The sequence below is a fragment of the Melospiza georgiana genome, chromosome 4 (assembly GCF_028018845.1).
Source record: "Melospiza georgiana isolate bMelGeo1 chromosome 4, bMelGeo1.pri, whole genome shotgun sequence".
Lineage (NCBI taxonomy): Eukaryota > Metazoa > Chordata > Aves > Passeriformes > Passerellidae > Melospiza > Melospiza georgiana.
The window spans coordinates 30,278,421-30,305,225 of record NC_080433.1 but is presented as its reverse complement, the minus strand read 5'-3'; the positions used below and the strand labels follow the sequence as shown (position 1 = coordinate 30,305,225).

The 26,805-nt window shown below is 51.2% G+C and overlaps 3 protein-coding genes across 6 annotated transcripts; all 3 read left to right on the top strand.

The window, feature by feature from the left end:
* The first annotated feature begins 410 nt into the window (after positions 1 to 410).
* On the top strand, positions 411 to 7,821 carry EIF3D (eukaryotic translation initiation factor 3 subunit D). 2 transcript variants are annotated; one of them, XM_058022034.1, is made up of 15 exons: positions 411 to 499; positions 804 to 937; positions 1,146 to 1,191; positions 1,568 to 1,704; positions 1,799 to 1,884; positions 2,361 to 2,433; positions 2,572 to 2,684; positions 2,892 to 3,024; positions 3,589 to 3,736; positions 3,965 to 4,095; positions 4,541 to 4,626; positions 4,853 to 4,982; positions 5,462 to 5,604; positions 6,382 to 6,662; positions 7,665 to 7,821. In XM_058022034.1, the coding sequence occupies exons 2-15, from the start codon at positions 815 to 817 to the stop codon at positions 7,676 to 7,678; spliced, it is 1,644 nt and encodes a 547-aa protein (XP_057878017.1). In that variant the 5' UTR covers positions 411 to 499; positions 804 to 814; the 3' UTR covers positions 7,679 to 7,821. The 2 variants fall into 2 exon arrangements, with proteins under 2 accessions (XP_057878017.1, XP_057878016.1); XM_058022033.1 differs by having other exon boundaries at positions 2,569 to 2,684.
* A 285-nt stretch (positions 7,822 to 8,106) lies between these two features.
* FOXRED2 (FAD dependent oxidoreductase domain containing 2) lies at positions 8,107 to 16,781 on the top strand. Of its 2 annotated transcripts, XM_058022032.1 has the most exons (9): positions 8,107 to 8,148; positions 8,625 to 9,170; positions 10,601 to 10,852; positions 11,275 to 11,544; positions 12,238 to 12,404; positions 13,043 to 13,208; positions 13,711 to 13,952; positions 14,788 to 14,958; positions 15,733 to 16,781. In XM_058022032.1, the coding sequence occupies exons 2-9, from the start codon at positions 8,647 to 8,649 to the stop codon at positions 15,996 to 15,998; spliced, it is 2,058 nt and encodes a 685-aa protein (XP_057878015.1). In that variant the 5' UTR covers positions 8,107 to 8,148; positions 8,625 to 8,646; the 3' UTR covers positions 15,999 to 16,781. The 2 variants fall into 2 exon arrangements, with proteins under 2 accessions (XP_057878015.1, XP_057878014.1); XM_058022031.1 differs by lacking the exon at positions 8,107 to 8,148 and having other exon boundaries at positions 8,599 to 9,170.
* A 1,299-nt stretch (positions 16,782 to 18,080) lies between these two features.
* TXN2 (thioredoxin 2) lies at positions 18,081 to 25,404 on the top strand. 2 transcript variants are annotated; one of them, XM_058022038.1, is made up of 4 exons: positions 18,081 to 18,084; positions 18,594 to 18,778; positions 19,779 to 19,902; positions 24,659 to 25,404. In XM_058022038.1, the coding sequence occupies exons 2-4, from the start codon at positions 18,594 to 18,596 to the stop codon at positions 24,773 to 24,775; spliced, it is 426 nt and encodes a 141-aa protein (XP_057878021.1). In that variant the 5' UTR covers positions 18,081 to 18,084; the 3' UTR covers positions 24,776 to 25,404. The 2 variants fall into 2 exon arrangements, with proteins under 2 accessions (XP_057878021.1, XP_057878020.1); XM_058022037.1 differs by having other exon boundaries at positions 18,081 to 18,113.
* Positions 25,405 to 26,805: the final 1,401 nt, after the last annotated feature.

The following is a 26,805-nucleotide window of genomic DNA, read 5'->3' as shown; positions in this document are numbered from 1 at the left end:
CTTCATGTCCACTATCAGTGGTACATCCCTCTTCCCAAGCTTTGTTAACCTCCCCTGAGGTCACTGAAAAACGTTGATCCCTAAACCTTAACAAGGCAGTTCTACTGTCAAATAATTTGTCTTTCTAACACCTGGACATCACTTGGAGCTTGTTTGTTAGCTCCTGTTCCACAGATTAAACCTCTTTTCTTGTTGATCAGAGTTGAAAGTACACAAAGATCAAACATTAAAGAACAACTTCTCTTAAGAATTTTTTTTTTTAATAGTTGACATTTTGCGACAACGCTGTCGGTTTACGGCAGCCGCGCTGGGTGCTCGCTTTTCCGGGGCTGGCGGTTTTTTGCCTTTACGGCAGGGCGCTGCCGTCGCGCGGCGCTGACGCCAAGGGCGCGCCGGGGCTGCGCGCGGCCCTTTCCCCGCCCGCCGCCGCCGCCGTCGGAGCCGCTCCCGGATCCGCCGCTGGATCCGCCGCCATCGGGGCTGCGCCGGGGCCGCGCAGGTGAGGGAGGCGCTGGGGTCGCACCAGAGCCGCTCGCCTGCCGCGCCGGCACCTCCCGCGTGTACCGAGACCCCCCCGGCCCCGCCCCGCCGCTCCCGCCGGTTCCGGTGGGGCCGCGTCCCCGCCCTTCCCGGCACACGCAGCACCCACCGGGACCCTTCCTTCCTCCCCGGGCCTGGTTGGCGGAGGCGCCTTTCCTTGGCGGTGGCTTGTGCCGAAGCAAGGCCTCAGGTCGCGGTGCCACACCGTGCGGCAGCTGAGGGTTTGAGAGTTTTTGTTTTTTTCTTCATTTTTTCACCTTTAGAAAATTAAAAAATGGCGAAGTTTGTGGCACCCGTGATCCAGGACAACCCCTCCGGCTGGGGCCCGTGTGCTGTGCCCGAGCAGTTCAAGGACATGCCCTACCAGCCGTTCAGCAAAGGAGACCGCCTGGGCAAGGTACCTGTGCCGTGCTGGGCTCCCCTGCACGCTGCCTGCCGTGCTCGCTTTTGTTACCCTGGCTGCTCCTCCGGCACCCTTGGCAAAGCGTCCTGACACACTGTGAACACCTAGCAGGGCTGGCAGGCAGAGCTGAGAGTCAGAAGGATTAGACGTGGAGCATATGTTGTGTTAATGCTTACTTTTAACTGTTTGTGCTCGTTCTTAGGTGGCCGATTGGACAGGAGCCACGTACCAGGATAAAAGATACACAAGTACGTGTGGTCTGCTGGCTGTTTCGGGGGTTTATTTTCTGCAAAGTTTCCTTCCAAGCGTCGTTCCTGCTTTCATGTCTCATAGCCACCCTGTAATTACCTGCACGCCTCAGCAAGACAGGCAGCTTACTTTAGGAAGTGTGCTTTACCCTTAGGAGAGCTCTGTGGGACTCTCCCTGTCCTTGCGGCTTACTCTGGGTTTTTGCACTGCCTGGGCTTGTACGGAAGGTGTGGAGGGAGTGTAGACATGCAGGTGTAAGGCAGGAGTCCTAGTTTAGGTATCAGACTTTGGTGAAGGCAGATGGGGAGAGAAAGAGGCAAAGCATCAGGGTTTTCCTTAGGATCTTGGTGCTGAGTTGCTTTGTTTTGTTCCCAGACAAGTACTCGTCACAGTTTGGTGGTGGAAGCCAATATGCCTATTTCCACGAGGAGGATGAGACCAGCTTCCAGCTGGTGGACACGGCCCGGACGCAGAAAACGGCGTACCAAAGGAACCGCATGAGGTTTGCACAGGTAGGGTGTCCCTGAGACGGGATCAGAGGGAGCTTCAGCCCCACAGGATTCTTCCCAATTGATCTGTTCCTTTTGCTTTCTGTCATTTCTGCAGAGAAACCTTCGGAGAGATAAGGACCGTCGGAACATGCTGCAGTTCAGCATGCAGACACTGCCCAAGAGTGCCAAGCAGAAGGAGAGGTGAGCCTGCAGAGATGGGCATACTGAGCTCGGGTTGGAGTGTGTGAACACACTGTTGATGAATTTGCAAACTTACAGTAACAGAATCTGCTGGAGCAAACAGTCAGCAAAGAATTTCAGGGTGTTTTGAGTCCAGTGTTGTTCTAGTGTCAGTAGTACTTAAAAACATGGATTTCAAATGGCTGCCTAATAATTTAGGAGAGTTTTTTAGTTGTGTTTAGAAAGTAATGGTGGCATTCTAGAGAGAATATCCTTTCTGAAAACTGCATTTCGGTCTTCAGGTAGAACTATACAAAGAGCTGCCCAGAGGAAAGAACAGACTTCTTAATGCCTTGGGCGTCTTGATCGACAGATGGCTCAACAAATGTTTCAGCAGCTCGGTGTCTGAAAGCAGTGCTCCTCTGGTAGTGGTTTGGAAGTGGAGGAGTGATTGTGGCATATAGGAATCACGGCTTTTCTCACATTTGTCATTTTAGAGATCGTTTGCGCCTACAGAAGAAGTTTCAGAAGCAGTTTGGAGTGAGGCAGAAGTGGGACCAGAAATCACAGGTAGACAAACTGATGAGCATTGTGCCCCCTCTGATGGTTAGGTTTCCGTGGCTGCACTCACAGGGCAGCTCCTCTCACACAAATCCTGATGTGTCTCCATTTCTCTCTGTACGTGTCCCCCCTCTGGCCGCGCAGCAGAAACCTCGTGACTCCTCTGTTGAAGTTCGCAGCGACTGGGAGGTGAAGGAGGAGATGGATTTCCCTCGGCTGATGAAAATGCGCTATCTGGAGGTGTCAGAGCCACAGGACATGTGAGTTCCTAAGACAGCCCTTGCTTACTCCTTGAGGTGACAGGATTTTTGGAAGGCAGGAGCTCAGGGACCAGCTGCCTGGTCCCAATGTTCTCGTTGAAGTACCAAAACCAAGGGGAGGTAATGGAACACCCAGCAGGCCCTGTGTGGGTCATGGGTGGTGTTATCTGTAAGAGGGGTATCCAGATGGTCCTCTTATCTTTGCAGAGAGTGCTGTGGAGCCCTAGAGTACTACGACAAAGCCTTCGACCGCATTACAACAAGGAACGAGAAACTCCTGAGGAGCATTAAGCGCATCTTCCATACCGTCACCACTACGGATGACCCAGTTATCCGAAAGGTATGCAGCAGTTTGTGAAACTCAGTGTGGGCTGGTGTTGGAGACCAGCTGTCACCATCAGACCACAGGGCAAAAGCAAGAAGCATTAGCTGGTACCAGTATTTTTCTGAGGTGGAAGGCAGAGCTAGATTAATGCAGAGGTAGGAACACTGGCCAAGGAAAGCTAAAATTCTGGAAGGGCAAGCAGACCAGTACTTGAGGTATGTTGGGAAGAAAACTTAGGTCAGAAACACGATCCTTGGGCCTTGCTTTTGAAGGTGAGGAAGGCTCAGACATTTCTTTTTTGTGACTTGATTTGCAGTGAGAAGCTGTGCATTTTCCAACAGAATTAATATTTCATAGCAGTTTCTTACTTTCCCCTTGTGTGGGTGAGGGTGGGCCAATATTGCTGTGTTGTACAGTACACTTTGCTGGCAGTTGAAAGGGTACTCACCAGTACAGCTTTCTCAGTCATAACAGCAGAAGAAGTCAGTGATCTGGTTTGCTAGCACTTCTTGTCCTACTTAGGGAAGGGATATCTATTCTTATTGCTGAAACGGTTTTCACCTCCTTCTATATTCACAGCTGGCCAAGACACAAGGGAATGTGTTTGCCACAGATGCCATCCTGGCCACACTGATGAGCTGCACTCGTTCTGTTTATTCCTGGGATATCATTGTCCAGAGAGTTGGATCCAAGCTTTTCTTTGACAAGAGGGACAACTCAGATTTTGGTGAGAAAAAGTCCTGAAAGGAATTTCTGCAGCTGTAGTGTCTAATTTTCTTCATGCTTATTTAGGTGTTTGCACTGAGCCTCCTGAACAAGCTTATTACTGCAGTATGTATGATAGCTGTGTGGGGAACTTCAGTATTGATCTGCTCTGATGTGGGGCTAGAAATTCATTAAAGCTGACATAGTTACTCCCCCAAGTATAACCATTTGCATCTGGTTTTCTTCCCAGACCTCCTGACAGTGAGTGAAACAGCCAATGAACCACCTCAGGAAGAAGGCAACTCTTTTAATTCTCCACGCAACCTGGCCATGGAAGCTACCTACATCAATCATAATTTCTCCCAGCAGTGTCTGAGGATGGTAAGGTGGAACTGTGATGAGTAGTGGGTCTGTGCTCCAGAGTCTCAAGAGGAGACTTCATTGAGGCTGCTTTAATACAGAACAGAAGCATTTTAATTGACAGTTGTGTTATACCAGTGGTCTTTCAGTTTTGAAAGAGGTGGGATTATTTCTGGTGAGCAGTGTGACTTTGTTGTAGAAAGGTTTTCACCTTGATTTCACAGAGAAATCATCCTACTCCCGTTGATGATGTAGACAGGCTTCTCAGTACACTTAATGAAGCCTAAGTGCCAGTACAAGTACTGCTTATAGTGCTGTGACTAATGTGGGCATGAGGCTTTCATCAGCTGTCTTAATGTTTTGGTGTTTCTCTACATAAGGGAAATCAGCTACTGTTACTGTAAAAGAATATTTTTCCAATAGAGGAAAGCTGTCTCCTAACATGCTCTGCTGTTTTCACCTTCAGGGAAAGGAGAAGTACAAGTTTCCCAACCCAAACCCCTTTGTGGAGGATGACATGGATAAAAATGAAGTAGCCTCTGTTGCATACAGGTAAGTTGATATTTCTGATGCCCAGATTTGGCAGGGGGGCAGGATGTCAGTGTGACACGGAGGCAAAACAGGTTGGGAGCGTTATTGATAGAAGGTTTACCTTCAGAGGGATCCATGAATGCCCTCACAGTGAAAAGATAAGGGAGGAAAGGATGTTGCTGAATGCTTACATGGATCTGGAAGAGAACAAAGGTCAGAAATAACCAGCTGGATTGTTTATTGGCAGGTACCGAAGGTGGAAGCTGGGAGATGATATAGATCTCATTGTCCGCTGCGAGCATGATGGAGTGATGACAGGAGCTAATGGAGAAGTGTCATTCATCAACATCAAAACACTGAACGAGTGGGATTCGAGGGTGAGGAAGAACAGGATCCCCAAACTAGCTCTTAACTGCTTCACTGCTGCCTGACATGCCAGGTACAGCAGGGAAGATAAGACAAACATCTGGCCGTGTTCCCCGGGTGTTACATTCCACTAAGGAGTATAACTCTGGTGGACAAGCAATGCTGATGAGATTCTCCTCTAAATGTGAGGTAGCTGGCTTAAACCCTCTTGTCTCCCTGGGTGTTCAGCATAGTAGTCAGTCTGTTCTTACGGTTCTCTAGAATTCTTTCCTCACAAACTGCCCCTTCTAACCAGTGCCACAAATGTCAAGCAATCCCAGCTGTTTGCATTTCTCCCTTCCCAGTGCAAGAGCTTTCTCTGTAGGCTGCACTTCACACTCCCTCAGGTGGTACCATAGGCTAGACAGCTTCCCTATGTGATGACAAGGTGGCTGAAGGGATGGCAGCTGCTGGCTTGTCAGGCTGAACCTGGTTCTGATTCTCCTCTCAGTATTGCAATGGGGTGGACTGGCGCCAGAAGCTGGACTCTCAGAGAGGGGCTGTCATTGCCACGGAGCTGAAGAACAACAGCTACAAGCTGGCCCGCTGGACATGCTGTGCACTGCTGGCTGGATCAGAGTACCTTAAACTCGGGTAAGGGGGGCAGTTCACACCAAATGTCTTCCAGGTGCATTTTCTAGTATTAAACTTGGTGTATGGCTGAGTGAAGCGTTTACAGAACAAGTAATGCTAAAATCACCCAGTGTTTGAGTGGCCAAAAAAGGAAAGCTTGTGGTGAGGGCACCAGCCTTGGTGTAAGCTGCTTCCTCTCAGCATCCAGCTGTGACTGACCCACACAGGAGGGACAGGTGGCCTGTGTGGGCTCTCAGCCTCTTTGCTGTGGTCACCAACAAGGGAAATAAATACAATGACTGTGGTGCCTGTCAGGAATCTGATTGAGATCCTCAGTGCCATGTAACTGAGAAATTAGGTGGTGGGGGGAGATACAGCTACACCTTTTTTTAAACTGTCTGCTTAAAATCAGTTGAGTACTGCAGGTAATGAACTAGAGGCTTTTGCTAAATGAATTCTAGCGATTCTGCCATGCTCAGTTCTATCCACAGACACAGAATTGATTCTTTTCCATCTTTTTCATTCCAAACTCCCAGCTAATCATGCTATTTCTTAATTTTATCTGTGGGGCTAATTCTTCTTTATCTTTTGTACCTCTTCATCCGATTTGGGGATTTCCAGGTGCATTGCAGATTGACAGTTTGTAGCCAAGAAATCCTCTTAGCTTTCAGTGTTGGAGTATTAGGATTTTTCAGCCCAGAAAACAAAAATAAGATGATCACGCTGCTTTTCTTGCTGGTGTTCTGCTGTCTGGGTGTAATCTCCTGATACCCTTGTGGTTTCTTCTTGCCCCCCTAGGTACGTATCCCGTTACCACGTGAAGGATTCTGCCCGCCACGTGATCCTGGGCACACAGCAGTTCAAGCCAAATGAATTTGCTAGCCAGATTAATCTGAGCATAGAGAACGCCTGGGGCATCCTGCGATGTGTCATTGACATCTGCATGAAGCTGGATGAGGGGAAGTACCTCATCCTCAAGGACCCCAACAAGCAGGTGATCCGCATCTACAGTTTGCCTGATGGCACCTTTAGCTCTGATGAAGATGAGGAGGATGAAGAGGAAGAAGAGGAAGAGGAAGGTTTGTAGCCTACTTGGTGCTTTATGCTTTAAAGTGATGTTCTAGTCTGGATGAAACGGGGTTATGTATGATTAAGACCAGAGTTAAAGGGTCAGATCTGACCAGTGCAATGGCAGGAGAGGAATGGGGCTGGAGAATGTGTGGTCCCAAGGATGGGATTCTGTTTAAAAGGTGTGGGTGACATTAGGAGTACTCAGCTGGAAGAAAAACAGCGCAGAGTTGGAGATGCAGATGTTGTGCCTCTGTACAGATACTCGATGAAGACTGATTTTAGCAGGGTTTGGGGGGAGGTCCCACATCCAGAGCACTGCCTGGCAGAATGAAGCCTGCCAAGAAGCCCTTCATTCAGCAGCCCCAAGGTCTGCAGGAGTGGGTGGGTGCTGATTTCTGTTGGTACTGGGATATTTTTTGACTGCCGTTTTAGAAATGGCAGTGACTATAAGGTGACACATTTCAAACGCGTGGTGACAGAGCGCAATTGAGGTAATGTGGTGAAGGCTTTTCTGAAGTGACTTTTGAAGCTGAGCAATCACTGGCTGGTCTGGATACAAGTTTTGGAGCATCAGTGGACAACTGCTGCCTTCCCTTTGCTGCCTAAAACCATCTCTGATGTGAGATCTGTATGTGCTCCACTGACAGAGGAAAACCATTTATCCTAGAGCTCTTGCTTCTGTGATAGAAAAAATATCTCCCAGATTATTTTTAGGCTGCAAGCTTAGCCCGGCTGCTCTGGATTTTATTATGGAAATGTTAGTTGGGTTGCTGCGTAATTTGTTTAGGAATGTAAATTGTTTATGACGAGTGTGTGGTCTTGGCTGATGGGCAGGTTTGTTGGGAAGCTGGACAGAGGCAAGGAGACAGTTGGAGGTGGGATGAATCTCCCAAAGTGACAGCCTTGGTTTTTTGTGTTCCTTGTGGCATTTCCTTGACAGCAAGGGTTCAGTTTTGGGGTTTTCTTCCTCCAGCTGCATTCGCTTAATTTCTGCTTCTGTTCTTTTTCAGAGGAAGAGAGCTGAACCCTGCAACCAGCACCGAGGGGAGGGGCTGCAGTGCCCGGGCAGCCCCAGTCCCGGGGCTGGGCTGTGACTGTACCTTTGCCCCGGCTGTGCTGCACATCGATCATAAACGGGGGAAAGCGGAATAAAGTTGATTTTGCCGACTGCCGGCTCTGTGTGTGTGTGTGTGTGTGTGTGTGTGTGTACGCGCGTGTACCTGGTTCGAGTGTCCCCCGCCGTCACGGCTCCGTCCCGCGCCTGCCCCTTTAAGCGCCGCCCGCCCCCGGACACGTGGTGCGCGCGCCGCCATGGTGCCGGCGGCGGTGGCGGCGTCACGTGACGCGGGGAGCGCGCCGCCCCCCTCGCTCGCCCCCGCAGCGGGCGGGAGGCAGCGCCGTGCCCGCCCCGCCCTGCCCAGCCCGGACGGCGCGGGAAGGAGGAGGGAGCGGGCGGGAGGAGCGGAGCGGAGCGGCGGGAGCTCCATGGTGCAGGTACGGCCCCGGGCGGGACGGGTCCGGGCGGGCGGTGGCGGGCCCTCGCGTCACGTGCGCTGCGCCTCGTGCGCCGTTTGGCGGGGGCGGGGGCATCAGGGCCGGGACCGTATTGGCGGGGGAGCCAGGGCAGCGCAGGGCACTCCCTCTCCCATTGGCTGGGGGGCTTGCGCCGCCCGTCCTCATTGGCTGGTGAGGTGCAGAGGCGCTCGCGACCAGCCGTCCGCAGGTGCTGCCCCACCTTGCCACCTGTGTGGTGTGGCGGGGGCCGCTGTGCGCCCATTGGCTGGAAGGCCCGGGACCCCTGCTGCTATTGGCTGGCAGGGAGCAGGGCCTCGCTCCAACTCCCCACGCTGTGTGGGGGCGTCATGGCGGCCGGCTCTGGGCGGCGGTGGGCCAAGACTGGTGCGGTCGAGGGTCTCCTGTGGGGAGGCTGCAGCCCCCGGGGTGATGCCTCCCGGTCCTCTTCCCTTCAGGGCCGGCTGCGCCAGCCCCGCCATGGCCCCGGCGGTCTGCGGGACGCTCCTGGGGCTGGCCATGTACGCCAGCGGCCTGTGCGCCGTGAGTGGAGCCGCGTTCCTGTACCACGACTACTGCGTCATCGGGGCCGGGCCCGCGGGCTTGCAGGCGGCCTATTTCCTCCAGAGAGCCGGCCGGGACTACATCGTGTTTGAGCGGAGCCATGCTCCCGGCAGCTTCTTCGCACTCTACCCTCGGCACCGCAAACTCATCAGCATCAACAAGCAGTACACGGGCAAGTCCAACAGCGAGTTCAACCTCCGCCACGACTGGAATTCGCTCCTCAGCCACGACCGGCGGCTGCTGTTCCGACGCTACTCTCGCGACTTCTTCCCCAACGCTGACACCATGGTGCGTTACCTGGAGGACTTTGCTTCCCTGCTGAAGCTACGGGTTCAGTACAACACAGCCATCATCCATGTGACATTGGAGAAGAATGAGCAGGCCTGGAACGGCCATTATTTTCTCCTGACCGACCAGGACAGGAAGAACTACAAGTGCAGGTAATGGGCTTGACATGCAGCTCAGAGCTTTGCCCTTTTGAGGCATGAGTATTTCCGAGGATGGAGATTTCACAGCCTCTTAGAACCTTAATTACCATCAGGGGCAGAAAATATTTTTTAGGAATCGGCAGGCAGATGGGTGGAATAACTGCTCCTGGGAAGGCATTGCCTTTCACGAGCAGTGTTTTGCTTTGGGCAGCTGAGGAGGTTGCGAGGGCAGACACAAATTGGCTGCCATGGCCATCACTGCAGCGTCTGTCCTTGATAAGTATGCTTGAAGGCGCTTTTGTTTTATCGCTAGATAATTGCTGTCTGTGAAAAAAGTAACTCAGTTGTACTCACAGCCAGCACTGCCTTTATTACAAACTGGATTGAGTCAGAGCAGTGACATCTTGCTCCCGTTTTCCCGCATGTGCTCAGGGGTGTGTCCCAGACAAGTGAAGCCCTTGGTTAGCACAGAGCTGGAGCAGGCAGCGAGGAAGCAGAGGAAAGTGGGGAGTTTTTGGGGGAGGGCAAGGACTGTGAGAATAACCCTCAGGGCTGCTGGTCGCTGAATTCCCCTGCCACTCGTCCTATTTACGTGTGTGTATCCCGTACCACCACTGAGCTCCGTTCCTAAAAACCTCGAAGTTACTCGTGTGAACATACGGAGTATATTTCTCACCTCTCCTGAGAGTCTCAGCTCTACGACAGCAGGTCGTGCTGGCTGTCACTTGCCGGTGTGCTGCTGGCAGGCTCTGAGGGGACAGAAGGCAATCCCGGACACCCACGTACCGCGAGCGAGCTGCTCTCGGGACGCTGTGTAAGCAAGGCTGGGACAGCAGGCAGTGCTGCTTGCCTCAGCCGCCTGGTGCTTCCATCTAAGTCACAAAAACTTCCTCAAGAATCAAGTAAAAGCTCTTATGGAGTGATATAAAAAGATCACTGTAGTTATTTTTGGGGTTAACAATTAGCGATGTTGCTAATGTATTTTTATGACTGGCAGTTACATTTCAAAATATCAAAACTATTTCCTGTCTGTTTTAAAAATGACTTCTGCTCTGCCAAATGTCAACTCAAATTTTAAATCCAAATCATTTTTATGCAACATGTAATCAACCTGTGATACTGTCAGTGAGTTCATACGAGTAGAAGTTGCATTCATGAACAGGCGAGGGAGATGCATATATACACAGCACCCACACTGGCTGGTGCTATATATAACAGTGTTCCTGGTTGTCCTGAGGATAGGGAAGAGAGGAGCATGTCATTAGTTGAAGCTAGGTAGAGGTTTCTCTTGAAACCATGGCCTGTGCAGCTGGTCCAGTGTCACTGTGGGGGTCACATTGCAGCCACCTTCCACAGTGGGAGGAGGGAGGAGGAAGGAATGAGGAGATGGAGCCCCTTTCCTGAAATTCCTGCATTTCCATGTGCTGTCCCTGTTCTTGCAGCTCGTTGTTGGTTGCTGCTGGAACGTGGGTTCCCAATGTGGTAAACTTTCCTGGCTCAGAGTATGTTGAGGGTTACGAGACCGTGTCCATCAACCCGGAGGACTTCACTGGCCAAACCGTGTTGATCCTGGGCCGAGGGAACTCGGCCTTCGAGACAGCCGAGAACATCCTGGGTGTCACGAACTTCATCCACATGGTGAGCCGCTCCCGCGTGCGCCTCTCCTGGGCCACCCACTACGTCGGGGATCTGAGGTAAGGAACTGCTCCTGTTCCCAGGCACCAGGCTGGACTGGTGCTGTGGTCATGGGGGCCATAGGGAAAACATGGGGCTTTCCATAGGTCCTTGCTTTAAAGCAATCCAGGTTGCAGCTGCTGAACACAGAGGCTTGGTGAGAGCTTTTTAGGACCTAAAATAGTTTCCAAGCAGATATGTTTCTATAATCTTTAAAATGTACTGGCTCTCAAGTTATTCCCTTGCTTCTAGTTACAGAGGAAAGTTAGGAGGTTGGCTACATCCTGCAAGGACAGCCAGGCAATGTTACCTCTGCTGTTCCTGTGAGCCCTGAGACTCTGGGAGTAACCCTTACACTGAAGAGGAGTTGGGATGCCTGATGAATTATCCCATTTTCAGAAGCTAAGAACCTCCTTTCTTTACATTCTTGTATTTTCCATAGAGCAATTAACAATGGCCTGCTGGACACCTACCAGCTGAAATCTCTGGATGGGCTTCTGGAGGGTGACCTGGAAGATCTGGCTATCGTTAAGGACAAAAAGGGAAAGCTGCACATCACACTGCGGTTCTACCTGGAGAACAGGAACATCAGCGCAGGCATCGACTCCATCACCCTCCCTCAGGATGAACTGGACAACTTTGCCACCCGCGCACCTTACGACCGCGTCATCCGCTGCCTGGGCTGGAAGTTTGACTTCTCTATCTATAATAGGTGAGGGAGAACCAGGATCTCCATGAAAAAAGGTATTTAGGATGAAGGGCCTGGGTAGGGAGGAAAGGGAAGAACAGGTCTTCTCCTGGCAGCATTGCTTGGACCTCCGTGTGCTCTGAGGTGCTTGGTGCTGCACAGTCCTTTGTTTATCCTGCAGGTAAGGCTGTGTCCCAGCAGGAATGTGTGTCACTGCCCTCTGACCAACAGGCTTTAAGGCTGTGCCGATGGGAGCAGTGAGACCTGAGTGACACAGAAAAGCTTGTACCTTTAGAACTTAACATCCTGACCTGCCAGATCACATGGACAAGGCTAGCAATGTTTGGGGTTTTTTTCTGAAATGAGGATGATAAAGGTGCAGATTGCTACAAAAAGGTTTTGTCGAGGAAAAAAAATTCTCTGAGGATGCAACCTTCATTCCACCTTGGTACATCCTGCAGTTGAAAATGATACTGCTAACTTCACTGTCTTCCAAAATTCATTGTTAGTGGCTCAGCTGAGAATTAGACCTTGTCCAGGGCTATCTTGAGATGAACACCCTCCAAAGATCCTCATTTTAGTAGTAAACTCCACTGAAGGCAGCAGGGGTATGAAGCAGAATCTTGCAGTGGCTGCAAAATAACGTGTATCAGAAACCCTTTTTATTTTTCTACTCCTGTCCTTTCTGATAGCCTGCTCTTCTCTTTTGCATATCAGATCCCTGAGAATGATGCCAGGAAAAGGGAATATTAAGAAGTATCCTCAAATCAAACCCAGCTACGAGTCTAGAGGCACTCGGGGGCTCTTTGTTCTTGGCACTGCTAGCCATTCAGTTGACTTCAGGAAATCTGCTGGAGGCTTCATCCATGGATTCCGGTATACAAGTGAGTACTGGGGTGTACAGAAAGGGCAGAGGTGGAAATTCTCCCTCCCTGCAAAGGAACAATCCATAGCTTACTGCTGGAAAGAGATTGCCCTTAGTCTTGTTTTGGCAATAAAAAGGACAAAACACAGTCAAGCTGCAGCTGCATCATCTGAAGTGGAGAAGTGACTTGGGGTCATATATGAAGTTTTTGGTTGTCTGTCTTTGTTTTGTCTTGCATCTCTCTTGCCCGCTGTCTGTTATTTATGTAACACAATAGATTTCTTCCTGCCAGACGCTCTGCCTTGTGACAAGCTGTGGGTGAGAGGTCTGTGCTGTGGAGTTAAAACCCAGCAGCTGTGGGCAGTAGAGAGAATTTCCTTCTTTATGTGTGTGTGCCCATCCTTATCATTAAAGGACTGCTGAGAAGTAATAAAATATCCCCAAGGACCCCCCCGGCCCCTCCCCCACCACTTAGCATCACATCAGCTTTCTGAGGGCATCTCCACTGCAGTTACTGGCGATTGGGGTGGGAGATCCTGAGCTCAGAGGAGCTGTAAAGGTTGTTTATTGCCTCCTGCTGCAGCACAGAGATTGGATTTCTTAAAGCAGGAGCTTGCCTTGTTAAATAAGCTGTCTTTGTTTCTGTTCATGTCTTAGCTCGGGCAGTGCATCGCCTATTGGAAAACCGTCACCATGGTGTCCCCTGGCCATCCACAGTCTACCCTATTACACAGCTGACCAATTCCATCATCAAGAGGGTGAATGAGGCCTCAGGCCTCTACCAGATGTTCAGTGTCCTGGCTGACATCATACTGCTGAGAGAGTGAGTGAGTGAGTAATTATTCCCAGCACTGCGCTCCATAATTTCATTTCTGTTTCTTTACCACTGCCTCCCATGTTGCCCCTACACCAGTTGTGCTGTTCCTGCCTAAGGATGTTGCCATTGCATAGGTAGCCACTCCAAACCTGTACTACTGCTCCAACTGGTGCCCAATTGTGCACTCTGTTTCTCCCTCTTAAAGGGCTGAAACAGTCCAGACCTTCCCTCTAGGCTCAGAGGTGTAGTACTCTTTTACTGACCCCAGGAAAAAAACTTTGTTGAGCAGTGCTACTGCAGAGACTCCCATAATCTAGGAAAATAATGGTGTCTTGTAACAGTAACTGCAGCCTTTATAAGCTCTGCATCAAGTCCAGCTCAGATTTGTAATGACCAAACAAAATTACTATCTGATGACTTTTTGGCTTTAGCCTTGACCAGCTGAGGGTGGGTTGGATCCCAGCCGGCTTTCTCTGGTGGAAAATTCCAATGGTGTTTCAATTCACAGGAATGCCACAGCATTTGAATACCTGGAAGAGTACCCTGTTGGAGTCCTGGCTGAGCTCGAAATGCAGACGGGAAGAAAGGCTCGCAATGGGCTCTTTGTCATCATTATGGAGTATGGCAGGAATTTCTCTGGGGCTGACAAGGATGTCTTCTACTACAACCGTGCTGTGGGAGAGGCGCAGCATGCCTGGCAGTCCAACTTTTTACATCCTGTTATTTACTATTACAAACACCTCCCAACAGGTAAGCTTTCCTGCTACTTGTGTGACACAACCAAAACAAAGAGGGATAAAGATAAATCAGAGCCAGAGTGGGGGTGGTACCTGAAAGCACTATTCCCCCTTCCTGTGAGACACCTCCCACCATGGTATGAGCTGAAAAGGAAGCTGAGAGTTGGCAAGAAAGTTCCATCCGTAAGACCGATATAGGGGGTGGAGGGTTGGACCAGAGACCTCACGTTTGAAAACAGGAACAAACAGGCGTGCTGGAAATTTCCTCATGCCCAAAAAGAGGAACAGTTCTTCCCTTTGGCTGGCACCCTATGTGAACTTTGCAGAACCTGACAGATGAGAGTGTTGTTGTTTGGCCATCTTGCTGCGAAGAAAAAGCTGCTCTCTGGCAGGCCCAGGTCTGAGAGGTCACACAGACATAGAGGCAGCCAAAGGCAAGGATTTGAAGGAGGAGTGTTCTATCCAGCAGCAAACAGGCTTAGGGTAGACTTCCTTGGGACATTACTGTTGAAATCTTCATCTCCAGAAACCTAGGGTTAGGGTCCAGCTTGCCTTCTCGGAAATCAGCATGATGGGTAGCAGCACTAAACACAACGTAGCCCATCTGGCAGTCCCTGCCCAGGGGGAACGGGAGTGAAATGACAGGAATGCTACAGACAGGGACAGAGGGCAGCTGTGGAGTGGCAGGGCTGTTGAGGACAGAGCTAGCAGAGGGGATTGCAAATGAAAGTAACGGATTAAAAGGTCAGGACAAAAGCAGAAACAGCTGTCACAGCTGCTTTCCACTCCCCAAGCTCTTTTTCATGCCATTTTGCTTCTAAGAGCCTCCCTTAATGTTCTGTTGGCAGAGCGTGAGATGAGACTCCGTCCCCCAGACTGGCCTCTGCCCCAGCCAAATGCCATCCATCACATTGTGGAGGACTTTCTGACAGACTGGACAGCCCCGAATGCTCACATCCTGCCGCTGAGGCGGTTTCTGGAGAACTGCCTCGGCACCGACCTGCGCAATTTCTTTGCAGGTAATTTGTGCACAGGGTCGAAGTGGCAGGAAGAGGAGGAGCAATGTGAGGAACAAGGGACAGGAGTGATCTCGTATGTAAATAGCTGAGATCTCCCTGTGGTGAGCTGCTTGTGTCTCACCATCAGTCACACCTCCTCAAGGCACTCACCAGATGGTACAAAGTGCTGTTCTGTGTGTATGTTCCCAAAGAGTCGTTGCTGTTGTCACCATTAGAAGGAGACTGGCCCAGGCATGCCAGGACTTAGAGAAAGGCATATAAGGTTGGGTTCAATCCTTTTTCTAGCTGCAGCTTTCCTTTCTTCTTCATTATCTGAACATGTCTTTGTGCCATTGTGTACTAGATCTCATGTACTGGTGATTGGATTGCTTTCCCATGGGAAATGGGAGTGCTGTGATGTGAGAGGTAAAGAGCCTCTGCTGCCTCCCTTCCTGGTATTAACACTGGTGTGGGGCCCTCCTGCAGGAAGCCCATGTGGTGCACAGAGGGAAGCCGTCTTGTAGCACAAAGAATATGCCAGATGGATGCAAGCTCAAATCCAGCTCCTTTTTCTCTCGGTGTGCAGACTGGGGATCCCTCTCTGCATCTCCTGAGCTCTGCAGAAGTACATCTATTACTGTGCTGCCACCCAGGGAAGGGGAGTGAGTGGGAAACTCCAGCCATCTTCCCTCATCCTTTCTGCCTTTTGTTTTGAACAAGTCCCTGTAAGTTTATGGGAGTATTTCCCTACGGGGTGTCTCTGCTGACTCTAACCTTTGCTCCTTTCCCCTGCAGAGTCCTGTTTCCTGTTTGCCTTCACCCACCAGAAGCTGCCTCCCTCCTGCCAGCAGGGGTACGTTCGAATGCAGGGGCTGCTGGGGAGCCAGGAGCTCCGGCAGCACGCGGTACAGGCTGGGCTGCTCCAGGATTACACTCACACAGACTTGTCGGGTGACAGACCCCCTGACAGCCACCACGGCTCACAGGAGCACTTGATGAGAGATCATGGGATACCACTTCGTCCTCTGCAGCATCTTGTTAATGCCAAGGATGAGCTTTAACCTTTCTTGCTGCACACTGAAATCCATAGGTGCTCTCGTGACAGTACTGTAACAGAGATCCACAGCAGGATTCTGCCCTTTCCAGCATCCCTTTTCCATCCCCATGCCTCCCACTGATCGTCAGTTGCCAAAGACCTGCTCAGATCTTGCTGTTACAAAGAGGACCAACATCCTCTGGAGGACTTAGGGACCAAAACCCAGCGATGCTGAGGTTCCCATGTTGTCCTTGCAGAGTTCAGAGTGGCCTGAAGATGGTGTTGGTGTTTATCTCACTGACCAGGATTTGCAGTGACAGAGGCCACAGAAGTGAGCGCAGGAATGCCTGGGAAACTTCAGACGTCCCCCTCAGAGATGGCCTGCTCACAGCCTGTGGCTCTCTGGTCCCTGGATGCCCTACGCTGTGTATACTTGAAGATTTGTTTCTGCATTGAATCCTGAAGTGGTACTCCAGGCAAACTTCCTGGTATTTTTCCTGCATTTGAGTTAGGGCAGTTGTGTAGCTTGAGTGAGGAAAGATTATTTTCTTTTAGTTGCTGTATAGGTCAGATAATTTATAATTTCTAGAGAACACTACAAGGGACTCTTTCCTCCACAACAGATGAGTAGCTTGCTTGGAATGCCTGGGACACAGACTTACAGAGTTTGGGTCTGCTGTCCTCATGGTTTTTTTCTCCCACACCAAGCAGCCTAGAAGGTTAGCCTGTCTTTTATAAAGCATGACCAATATTTCTCCTATTTGCACTATGTCCCATCAAGAAAGTTTGATGTTGTTAAAATGCTCTTTCTCTGTTTTATTCCCCTCCAGTCACCTTGAGATTTTAGAGGGACTGATGGGTGTTGCCTTCTGATGCAAGGCGAGGCGACTTGGTTCTGAGGAAACGGCACGGCAACTCACTGCCCAGGGTCACTCGGGCCAAGAACACACATTAACACCAACATGGTGGACGGTTCAAGACTTTTATTGTCCCGTCTTGTCAGGTTTTATACTGGGAAAGTTTTTTCTCTACGTCAGGGGGTCTTACTTTACTGTAATTGGTTAGTAAGGAGTAGAAAGTTACTAATGTTAGGGGGGACTACATTCTTGGGTGATCCTTTATCACTAGGCGTTAGGGGGAGAGGAATTCTACTGCTTTCCGTGACATCGCGAGATTTTCCGAGCACCTAATCCTATCTACTACAGATGGGGAGGTTGTCTGCACTTTACTGCTCCCCTTGTCATCCACATATGCTTGGCTATCACCTCCCTTTGGACTCCTTCCATGGGCCTGGAGTTGCAAAGCAAGAGGAGTTTTGAGCTTGACCTCATGATGTCCCTATGATTTCTAGGAAATAGAGGAGGGATGAAGGGAACAGGCTTTTATCTCCACACGTTTTCCAACTCTCTAGCTTCTTGCAAAATGCACACTATTGCTTCCAAACTGAGGGGAGGCTGTACCTTACATGTACCTAAAGCTCTCCCAATCCTTTGAATTCAGCTGCTGTTTCCCTAAAATCTCAGTTCCTTGCAGAGGCAGGGAAGCAGAATGGGTCAAGGAAGTGACAGGGGAGTTCTTGCTCTCTTTGAGGATGCTGGGCTCTGCAAGCAATGCTGCTGCTGGAAGGCAGTGCCTGTTCGCATGCAGCTGGAGAGGCTGGCATGGGCCTGCTGGTCTGTGGTCACCCCTGAGTGCAGGGCTCCAGGTTGCTCCCGGTGCCCTTCCCGTGCGGGCGCGTTGTGGAACGGAGTTAATTGCTGTCGGGGGGACTGTAGAGCTGTGCGCTGCCAGGAAAGCTTAAAGCAGGTGACGCTGGCAGCCCCTTGCCCGGCCTCCAGCTGAAGAGAGCCGCCAGCCGGAGGGACCGGCCGTGCCACCGGCACCGCGCCGCGGCTCGTGCTGCGCCAGCGCGCCCAGGGGAGGGTCCGCCCCACGTGACACAGCCCACCGTCCCTCCGGGGGCGGGGCGAAGCGGCCTAAAGGACAGGCACGGCAGCCAATCAGAGCTGCCCGGCTCTCCGGGCGACTGCCAATGGGCTGCGAGGGCGGCTGGCCCGCCCGTAGAGCCTTCCGGCGGCGGCGACCAATCGGTGCAGGCGGGCGGGAGCTCGGTGTGTCCGGTCACCTCCGCGCCGCGAAGGTGCGGGCGGGCCGCGGGCCCGGCGGGTGCAGCGGGGCCCTCCCGGCCCTGCCCTCCCGCCCTCGGGCGCGGGGAGCAACGGGGCACCAGCCTCTGGGGCCGTTCTTCCCCACAGCGTTGGGGCCCTGTGCCGCCTGTTGCACAAGGGCTGACGGAGCCCCGCGGTGTCGGAGCGGGCCTAGGCTCTGCCCTGTGGGTGGAGGCGAACGGGCCGTGGGGGCAGCTCTGCTCCGCAGGGCTGAGCGAAACGGGGAGTCTGTGCCTGGGGCTGTCTCCCTGTGAACGGGGAGCAGGCGGGCTCCAGCCGGCAGCCCCGTGCCCGTTGGGCTGGAGCCGCAGAGCGGGCAGGGCTGGGCAGGGGGCAGGAAGCAATCCCGTCACACCCCATAAGGTTCTCTCCTGGCGGGGGCGGGATCGGGGCGCTGCTGCAGGGGGACCAGCCGTGGGGTGCACCCGCCCCACCAACCACTCTCCCCACAGATGGCCCAGAGGCTGGCGCTCCAGCGGCTGCTGGCGCTCCCCACGCGGGGGCCCCTGCCATCCCACGGCAGGGCCTTTGGCACCTCAGCCGGCCGCAGGAACACTTTCAACGTGCAGGATGGCAGCGACTTCCAGGACCGGGTGGTGAACAGCCCCAAGCCCGTTGTGGTGGACTTCCATGCACAGTAAGTTCCACTCGTGGCTCTTGCACCCCTCTCCACCACCACCCGTGCAGGTGTGTCCCTGTGACTTTCCTGATGTGGTGGCACTCCGGGCTCACCATGGAGGAGCATGCCTGAGGGCTTCCCAAGCTGTGGAGTCCAGTGTTGAAAGATGCTTCTGCTCGTCAGGCTCAATCCATGAAGATTCCCCTCACAGCTACACCCTGCAGCAGTGTCAAGCAGTGCCAGGAAGGCGTTCCCCAGGGTGGCACAGCTGCACCTTCCAGGTGTCACCCCAGCCCCAGTATTGCATCATCCTACAAAAGATTCCTCAGGAAAAAGCTCTGATATCTGCCCTATTTGGCTTCATGGATGCAATGTCCTCGGGGAGCTCTGCACTTGCTATGCCTCACCGTTCTTATGGTGTATCATTCCATGTTTCTTAAAGGTGCATGGTTTTGAGGCTCTTTATAGCAAATGTTTTTATGTGTTAATAACAGCCATGTGACACCAATGACAGCATTTGTCATCAATAAAAATGCTGTGATCCACCTGCCAGTAAAACTATTCCTAGATGCTATCTGCTCTATTAACAATTGTCTTAACTGATTAAGATAATTAACAATATTAACTGACTATCTTTGAGTTTTTCCTGTATTTTCATAGTCCTCCAGTTACTGTTACATGAGCCTGTTACACCTGATTTGGTGCAAAGAGAACACAAAACAGCCAAAAAACTTCTGCTCTAAATAAACCAAGTGACAAAGCACAGTGAGCACTAGTTGGGATCATCCAGGGAGGAGAGGACAATTAACTGAAGCCTGAAGCTGGATGCAGAGCTTCCTTAACCTTTGACAGCTCCTTTGTGAGAGAAGTGTTTTTCTAAGCCGTGGTTCAGGAATTGTATTTCCAGGCTGGCTCTTGAGTGGAACAACAGTGGTGGCAAAGGCACTGGTGTTCCAGCATGCCTTCCATGGCTGAAACTGCCTCTCCTGATGTGCCCTCTCTTTTCCTGCTCCATCAGGTGGTGTGGTCCCTGCAAGATCCTCGGGCCCAGGTTAGAGAAGCTGGTGGCCAAGCAGGAGGGGAAGGTGCTGATGGCCAAGGTGGACATTGATGATCACACAGACCTCGCCATCGAGTACGAGGTAGGAGGTGGAAGAGCATGGACTTTGTTTGGCTGGCAGTGCAGAGGTGCCTCCCTAAGGAGAACTGTGCCTGCACAGCAGCAGCACTGGAGGGGAGGGGAAGCCCAGAGCCTACAGGTTCCTGATCCATTGGGTCACTTGTCAGTAGGTGGATTTTGCTGCTTGGCTCTGCTCCAGCTCTGCTGGTCGTGCCCAGCATCCCCACCTCTGATTCTGCAGGGAGGTGTCTCTAGGCCTTGCATGTGGCTGTGAGGGTAAGCACTTCCCTGTGAGTGTAAACACTCCTCGAGGAGCCTGGAGTACATATGGCATTTTGCTGCCAGCTGCGGTGCTCAGGTGCCGGGCAAGATCGTGAAGTTACAAACCCCACTCTGCTGTGCTGCTGAACATGGTTCTTTGTGCAGCCAGCCTGTCCTCTCTTTCCCTTCCTTGTTCAGGATCTTGAGCTGGGTCGTAACGTCCCCATCCTTAAGCTGCAGCACAAGGAGACACAGTGAGTTTTGTTTGGACAGGTAGAAGCCAGGTCAGAAAAAATAACAGGAGCACACGTCCTGCTCTTGAAAGGGGAGGACCTTGGTGCTTACAGTAGTGTGTGACATTACTGCTGGGTGTGTTCCCTGTACTGCCTTTCTCCCAGGAAGAAGCAGAATGACTGGAGAAGGCCATGGCTTTAGTTTACATGATTCATTTATTTGTCCCCTCTGACAGTAGTTAGGTAGTTTAAGAAACACAAAAGCCCCTCTGAGGGCCATGCTTGCCTCTGTTGTCTTTCCTTGCAAACAACCACTCTGCCCATGGAGTTTGGGCATCCTGCTGTTATGTTTTACAGGGGAAAAACATGTCTCATTTTCACTTGGGTATCATGCAGATGGATCTGCTCCTCCTCTGCAGATGAAGTCCTGCTCCCAGGGTGACAACTAGCTCAGCAAGCTCCTCAAACCGCCCTGAAAAGTGTGAACTATCTCCTGAGCAAGCTGTCAATTTATTGAGCCTGGAGAAGATGCTGTTCCTGCACCCTGCTGAGCCAGAAGCAGACGGAAGCAGGAACAGCTTGTTCCCTCCCACTCTTTCCCCAGGGAGACCTTTCTGCTGTGCTGTGGTGGAGTGCCCTCACAGCTGGTGGCCACAGTCATGATTTGCAGTTCCCACAAGCTCAGCATGAGAGCCTCCAGGGTGGAGGCATGCTGGCAGATACACCCCAGGCCAAGGAAGATGGCTGCTGGCTCCTGAGCAGGGCTAGCTGCTGCAAACCCAAAACCCTGCATAGCTCAGAGGGTGCTGGTGAGAAGTTGAAGAGGATGAGGTGTTTATAGTGATGATCTGAAAGTGTGTAAATCCTAATAGATGCAGGGAAAGCTCTGGTAGCAATCATGCTAAGGAGAAGAGAATAGAGATTATTAGCTCAACTCATGTATTGTTCCAAACCTTCCAGTAGATAGAATGAGCTGAGATTACAAGAGGATAATCTCAGATGAGTGGAAAACGACAAACAGGGTGTGTGCATGCAGAGAAAGGTCGGTGAAAAGAGGCTGAAAGTCCAAAGTTGTGCAGCTTTGATAATGTGCTGGGTGTCCTCTCCCCACGGGTGCTGAGAGAGCTCTGCCTGCTGTGTGTGTTTGTGTGCAGGTAGGACTGAAGCTGCAGGGAAGGGTCAGCTTCTAGCAGTTCATTCAGGAACCTTATTTACAAACATGGTGGAGTTTTTGTTTTGCAAGAAGCTCTCCTCCACTTTTGGAGTGATGCGTGTGTGTCTTGTCTTGGCCATTATCCCCGTGGCTAAAACACTGTCCTTAGACTGTCTGCATGTACCATAGCTGCAGACAGGTAGGGGGATGGGAGAATTTTGTGCTCAGATCTTCAAAGTTTGGAGCATCTTTTCTGAGGCAGAAGTTTTGTTCATGTGCTGAGCATGTGCTTGGTTTTGCTTCATCTTCTGGGAAGTTGCCATGTAAGGAGAAATGTAAGGGCTGATGGGAAGGCAGTAAGTTGAGATCAAAGAGAGACCAGAGTGTTTGTGAGAGATCAGGAAAACCACAGGTGGTATTTAGAGGGAAGCAGAAAACATTTGTTTTAAAGTCATTCTTTAGGGAATCAGATGTCTACGCGCTGAGGAAGTCTTTGTTTGGGGTTTTCAGTGTCCATGCCACCCCCACAACTCCTTCACTAGCTGCCAGGAAGTCTCACTCCATCCATGTTTATTCCCCTGCCCCCGCACACACGCACCCCCAGCTTGCTGCCTGCTTGCACAATGTCCTCTTGAGCAGCCTCCTGGGTGCAGAGGGAGGCAGTGGGAGGGGGAGGCCCCCTGGAAGAGCTGAGGAATGCTGGCACATTCCTTTATACAAGCCCTTGGCTCTTGGCCATCCCAGCTTAGCACAAAGCACGGATGCATTTCCTGCAACTAGGAATGTCCCCTGTGCCCTTCCCTGTCCGGTTATACCCAGCACAAAAGTGTTTTCTCTGGGGACTCCCTGTTTTATCAAATACCTTTCATCTCTGGTTGTGGCCTTTCTCCACTGCTCCAGCCAGATCCTGACCTCTCACCCCAAGAGCAGAAAGGGAGAAGAAATACTTTTGTTTATCTGCAGTCTCTTAAAATTCTTCAGATTCATCTCTTGCCTTAGCCAGTTGCCTCTGTGTGTGGTGACCAGGAAAGGGCAGCCCCTTCTGTGGCCACTGTGGGTGGGCAGCTCAGGAGGGCCACTGGGTACAGAGGTGGTCATTCATCAGTGGAGCTCCATCCTGTTACCTCCTCACTCAGAGGCCTGGGTGAAATACTTCCCCCTGCTCTGCTGTGTGGCATCTGAGCTTGTATAAAAGTTTCAGATGGGGGAGAATTCCCTTGGTATGGGTGTTGCCACAAATAACCTGGATGGGCATGTTTGTTTATTTATCTGTGGTCAACACTAATCAAAAGCAGACTGATTTTTTCTATAGAAATGCTCTTCAGGGAGGAATAAAGTTTGTTTAGGTTCAGTGCAGATGGGAGTCAAAAAAAGTGCCCTCAACTTTGCATTCTAGAAATTCCCATGATATTTGCTTCTCAACCAGCAAAACAAAGTACATGCTCCATTAATAGGCTGCCCTTACTGCAGCTGGCAGGAAGGAAGCTGACAAAAACATCGTGTTTTCTGAGCAGAGGAAAGTTGCTCTGTGCCCCCAGTTCTCATCTGGCTCTGCAGCACCAGCCCCAGACCTTCCACTCTTTCTTTGGATTTGCTCACCTGCACAAAGAGGGAAGGAGACAGAGGAATCAAGGCCATGTGAAACTGGTGGGTGCGCTGGTCAGCCTGCAGGGCCTGGCAACGTGGTGTTGGCTGCTTCTCACTAGAGCTTCCAGGAGTTGCCTGTTCCTCACCCCAGCCCTAACAGGGGCCAGCTCTTGTTTTTTTGGATAGGACTGGAGCAACTCTGCTGGATATTAACCCACTGTGCAAACCAGAGGGAGGCTCAGTGGAGGTTTGCCTTCTCAGGGACAGAGCAGCTGAGTGCAGTGCATCTTTTCTCTCTCACAAAATCACAAGGGAACATGTTGGCACCATCGGCGGTGCTGGGGCCCAAGCCCTCTGGATCTACTCCCTGCAGTCACTAGGAGGAGCTGAAGATTGTGCATTGAGCAGCCTCGATGCTCCCATCCCTTCAGATGAGGCTGCACAAGCCCTGAAGGACACTGTGGGGAGCCACGCTGGACTGCCCAGCTGGGACCGGGTGGGAAGGGAAGACAAAATGTCCCTTTCATCTCAGGCTCCCACTGGGAGAAAAGCCAGCCCTCTGATGGGTTTCCAGAGGGATTTACAGATCTTTGTTGGCAGCAGGGCTGGCAGTGCACACAGGAAGGCCCTGCAGGCTGGAGAAGAGTCAGCGGGCAAGATAAGGACAGGATGTGTTTTGGGGGGAAAACCTTGCAGAGATAAGCTGTGGGGTCAGAAATGTGATCAGATCTTCCATTGCTGTAGCTCTCCAAGCTCTGGTTGTTCCTTCTTTCAGTCATGTCCCTGGGGTTTCTGCTGTCACCAGTCAACCAGCAAGTCCCTGGGGAATGTTGTCATTTCCAACACTGTTCTCTTGGATAATTCCCAGCAAACTTTGTTCTGAGCTAAAAAAGCAGCGCCCAGAGCAGCACAGCTGCCTGCTAGCTCTGGTCAGAGGGACTTTTTCACTTCTTACCTAATCATCAGGGATCTGCACTGAATGACCACTGGTTTGTGACCAGTTAAATAACTGAAAACAGAACTGGGGAAAGGAAGAAGGCTTGATGGGGATTGTCGTTTCCATAATATGAGCAGGAAATCTGCCTGTGCAATGGTGGGGTGGGTCAGGGTTAGAGCTCCAGTCCTGTCTGGAGAAGAACACGGGTCCAGTCTCATGCTACTCTGGCCATAAAATGTCCAAAGGTCATTATGTCTGAGATGTGTCCTAGGTGTGTTTGTTTATGAGAGGACAAAAGGGAAGGAGGAGAAGAAGATTTTTACTGGAGATTGTTTTTGTATGAGTTGTGGTTTTGTCTTTAAACATGTGGGTCTTATTTAAACTCAGAAAGCAGCTCAGCCTTATCTCACACAGTAGAGTGGTGTAAGTCAGTGCAGAGAGGGGGAACATGGAGCTCAGCTGGCCTGTTTTGTGAGTGGACATCTTACCCTAGAGCAGTGTGTGCTCAGCTCCCTTGTAGCCACTTCCTTAGACTTCACTGGGAGACCAGGGGCAGGTGGCTTCCTGCAGGCTTTGCTCACCTGTCTCCCTGTTTCTCTTGCCTCAGGTGTCAGCAGTGCCAACTGTGCTGGCTATGAAGAACGGAGACGTTGTGGATAAATTTGTGGGCATAAAGGACGAGGATCAGCTGGAGGCGTTCCTCAAGAAACTCATTGGAGCCTGAAGTAAAAGGGTGGCTGTACCCCTGCCTCTGGACACGTCCATGTTGTGCATTCCTTGCCTGGGAGGGCTGTGGGCAGGTCAATTGCCTGCCCTGTACAACCCGGGGGTTTCTTCTGTTTTGGTGTTTTTAGGAGATGGAAAATGTTGTAACCCTTCCCTCCTTCTCCCCCTTCTCATGAGCAGCAGTAGTTGCAAAGGGCTGCTTATTCTCAAAACGGGGAATGTGGCTGGAATTAGGAGCCTGTGTTTATCAGCCAAGAGCTGACGTTCAGAGCTGCTGCTGCTGCTGAGTTAAGAGGAGGAATGTTTTTGTCTTTGCCTCACATCTGATAGCCCAGAGCAGAGGGCAGCTGCTCCCTGCAGGATGATGGTACATACCTGCCCTGGGTGGGATCCTTTAAAGCTGAGAATGCCTCTGCCTTGTCTGTGAAACCTGTCTTTTTCTTCCTCTGTCCTTGTGTTGATGGGACAGGTACAACTCCTCCACAAATCCATGGGCTCCCACCATAATTTAGTAAGAGAAAATAGAGAGAAGTATTTTATAGATCTCCTTTTGTTTGTCTGCAGCAGTAGAGAACTTTTATCAGTCACTGCTGTCTAGCCAGGAGAATAAAACTCAGTTCTCACAAATCTGTCTGTCCAGAGAGGTGAGTTGGGAGTATCAGCAGCACAGTTTCTAATGATGAGTTGTGAAAGTGCAGGTTATGACTTGATCCCTACTAAAAGGTAATGTGCTGAAAACAAAATAGGGTATTCCTTCCATGGGACTGCCTATTCCTGCCATGGGACTACAGTGCTGCCTGTAGGACCCCCTTTGTGTGCTGCTGGATGCAGGGGGCCAGAGGGAGGACTCACCTCTCACACACAGATGAACAGCTGCTCATTGCACACAGGGAACCTGAGCTGTGCTCCCTCCCCCTGTGCTCTTCTCACCCCTCCCTGTCTGTGGAGCTGAGAGCCTCCCTGTCCCTGTCGTGAATAATTCAATGTGGCCACACGGGTGAGCCCTGCCAGAAGGCAGCCTTTTGACTTCAGTTGCCCTGACCTTTGGACTAAGGGTACCAGCCGTGGGCTTCTATCTGAGCAGCCTTCAGCCCTTCTAACCTCTTCCTCCTCCTCCTCACGTACACCTGTTTCCTGTCAACCTGGCTTCTGAGTGCTCCCAGCCTCCTCCTGAGCTTGCAGGCAGAGCACAGCACCAGCACTGATGATTACTGTACTGTTTAATTCCAGCTTGCTTATCTAAGCTGCATGAGAACATTGTAAATGCTTAATAACTATGTACAAGCTCACTTTTTTTTTTTTTTTTTTTTTTTTACCACAGCTTCTGTTTCCTTCAGTCAGTCTTAAATCTGCTTTGGCATTGCTCCATTTTACCTCCCTGGTATATGAGCAGCCAGGTAATTTTTTTCTGCACCTCTGCAGTAACAATTTATGACTTTTGAAGGAACCAGGGGAGTGGTGATCCAAGTCCTGCTGCAACTGCAGTGCAGCTGGCTGGCATCACTGCTCCCACCTGCTTCTGTCCCCCTGGAGCCAGGGCCACAGCACAAGGTGGTACTGGTCTCTCGAGGTGGGTGCCTCCCACTGGGGCTGGGCTGACCTCACCCCTGGCACGCTACTAGAGGTGATGTCACTTGAATGTAATCTGGTAAAGAACTGTTGGTCAGTTACAATCAATAAAAACTGGCATTTCATTTTATTCCAGAGATCACAGCAGCTGTGCTGCTCCTGACCTCCTCGGGTTTCAGGCTGGGCAATTTCCCCTGCAGTTTCAGTGTTCCTGCTCAGTAAACACTTCTAGTAAAGAGTCTCCATTTTCCTGCACAAGCAGGAAAAGTAGGGGAACAGCGTCACATACTCAACAATAATGAACTTTCTTGCCTTACCATCCTACAGAACAGGAAAAAACACAGTGACTTTGCATTGTGTGATTAAGGGGCAGTATAAAATAGTTATTTTATTGCTTCCTTCTAAGGAAAAGCAAAGCTAAAGTGTCACTCAGCTGTTAAATTGCCAGCACATTTTAGG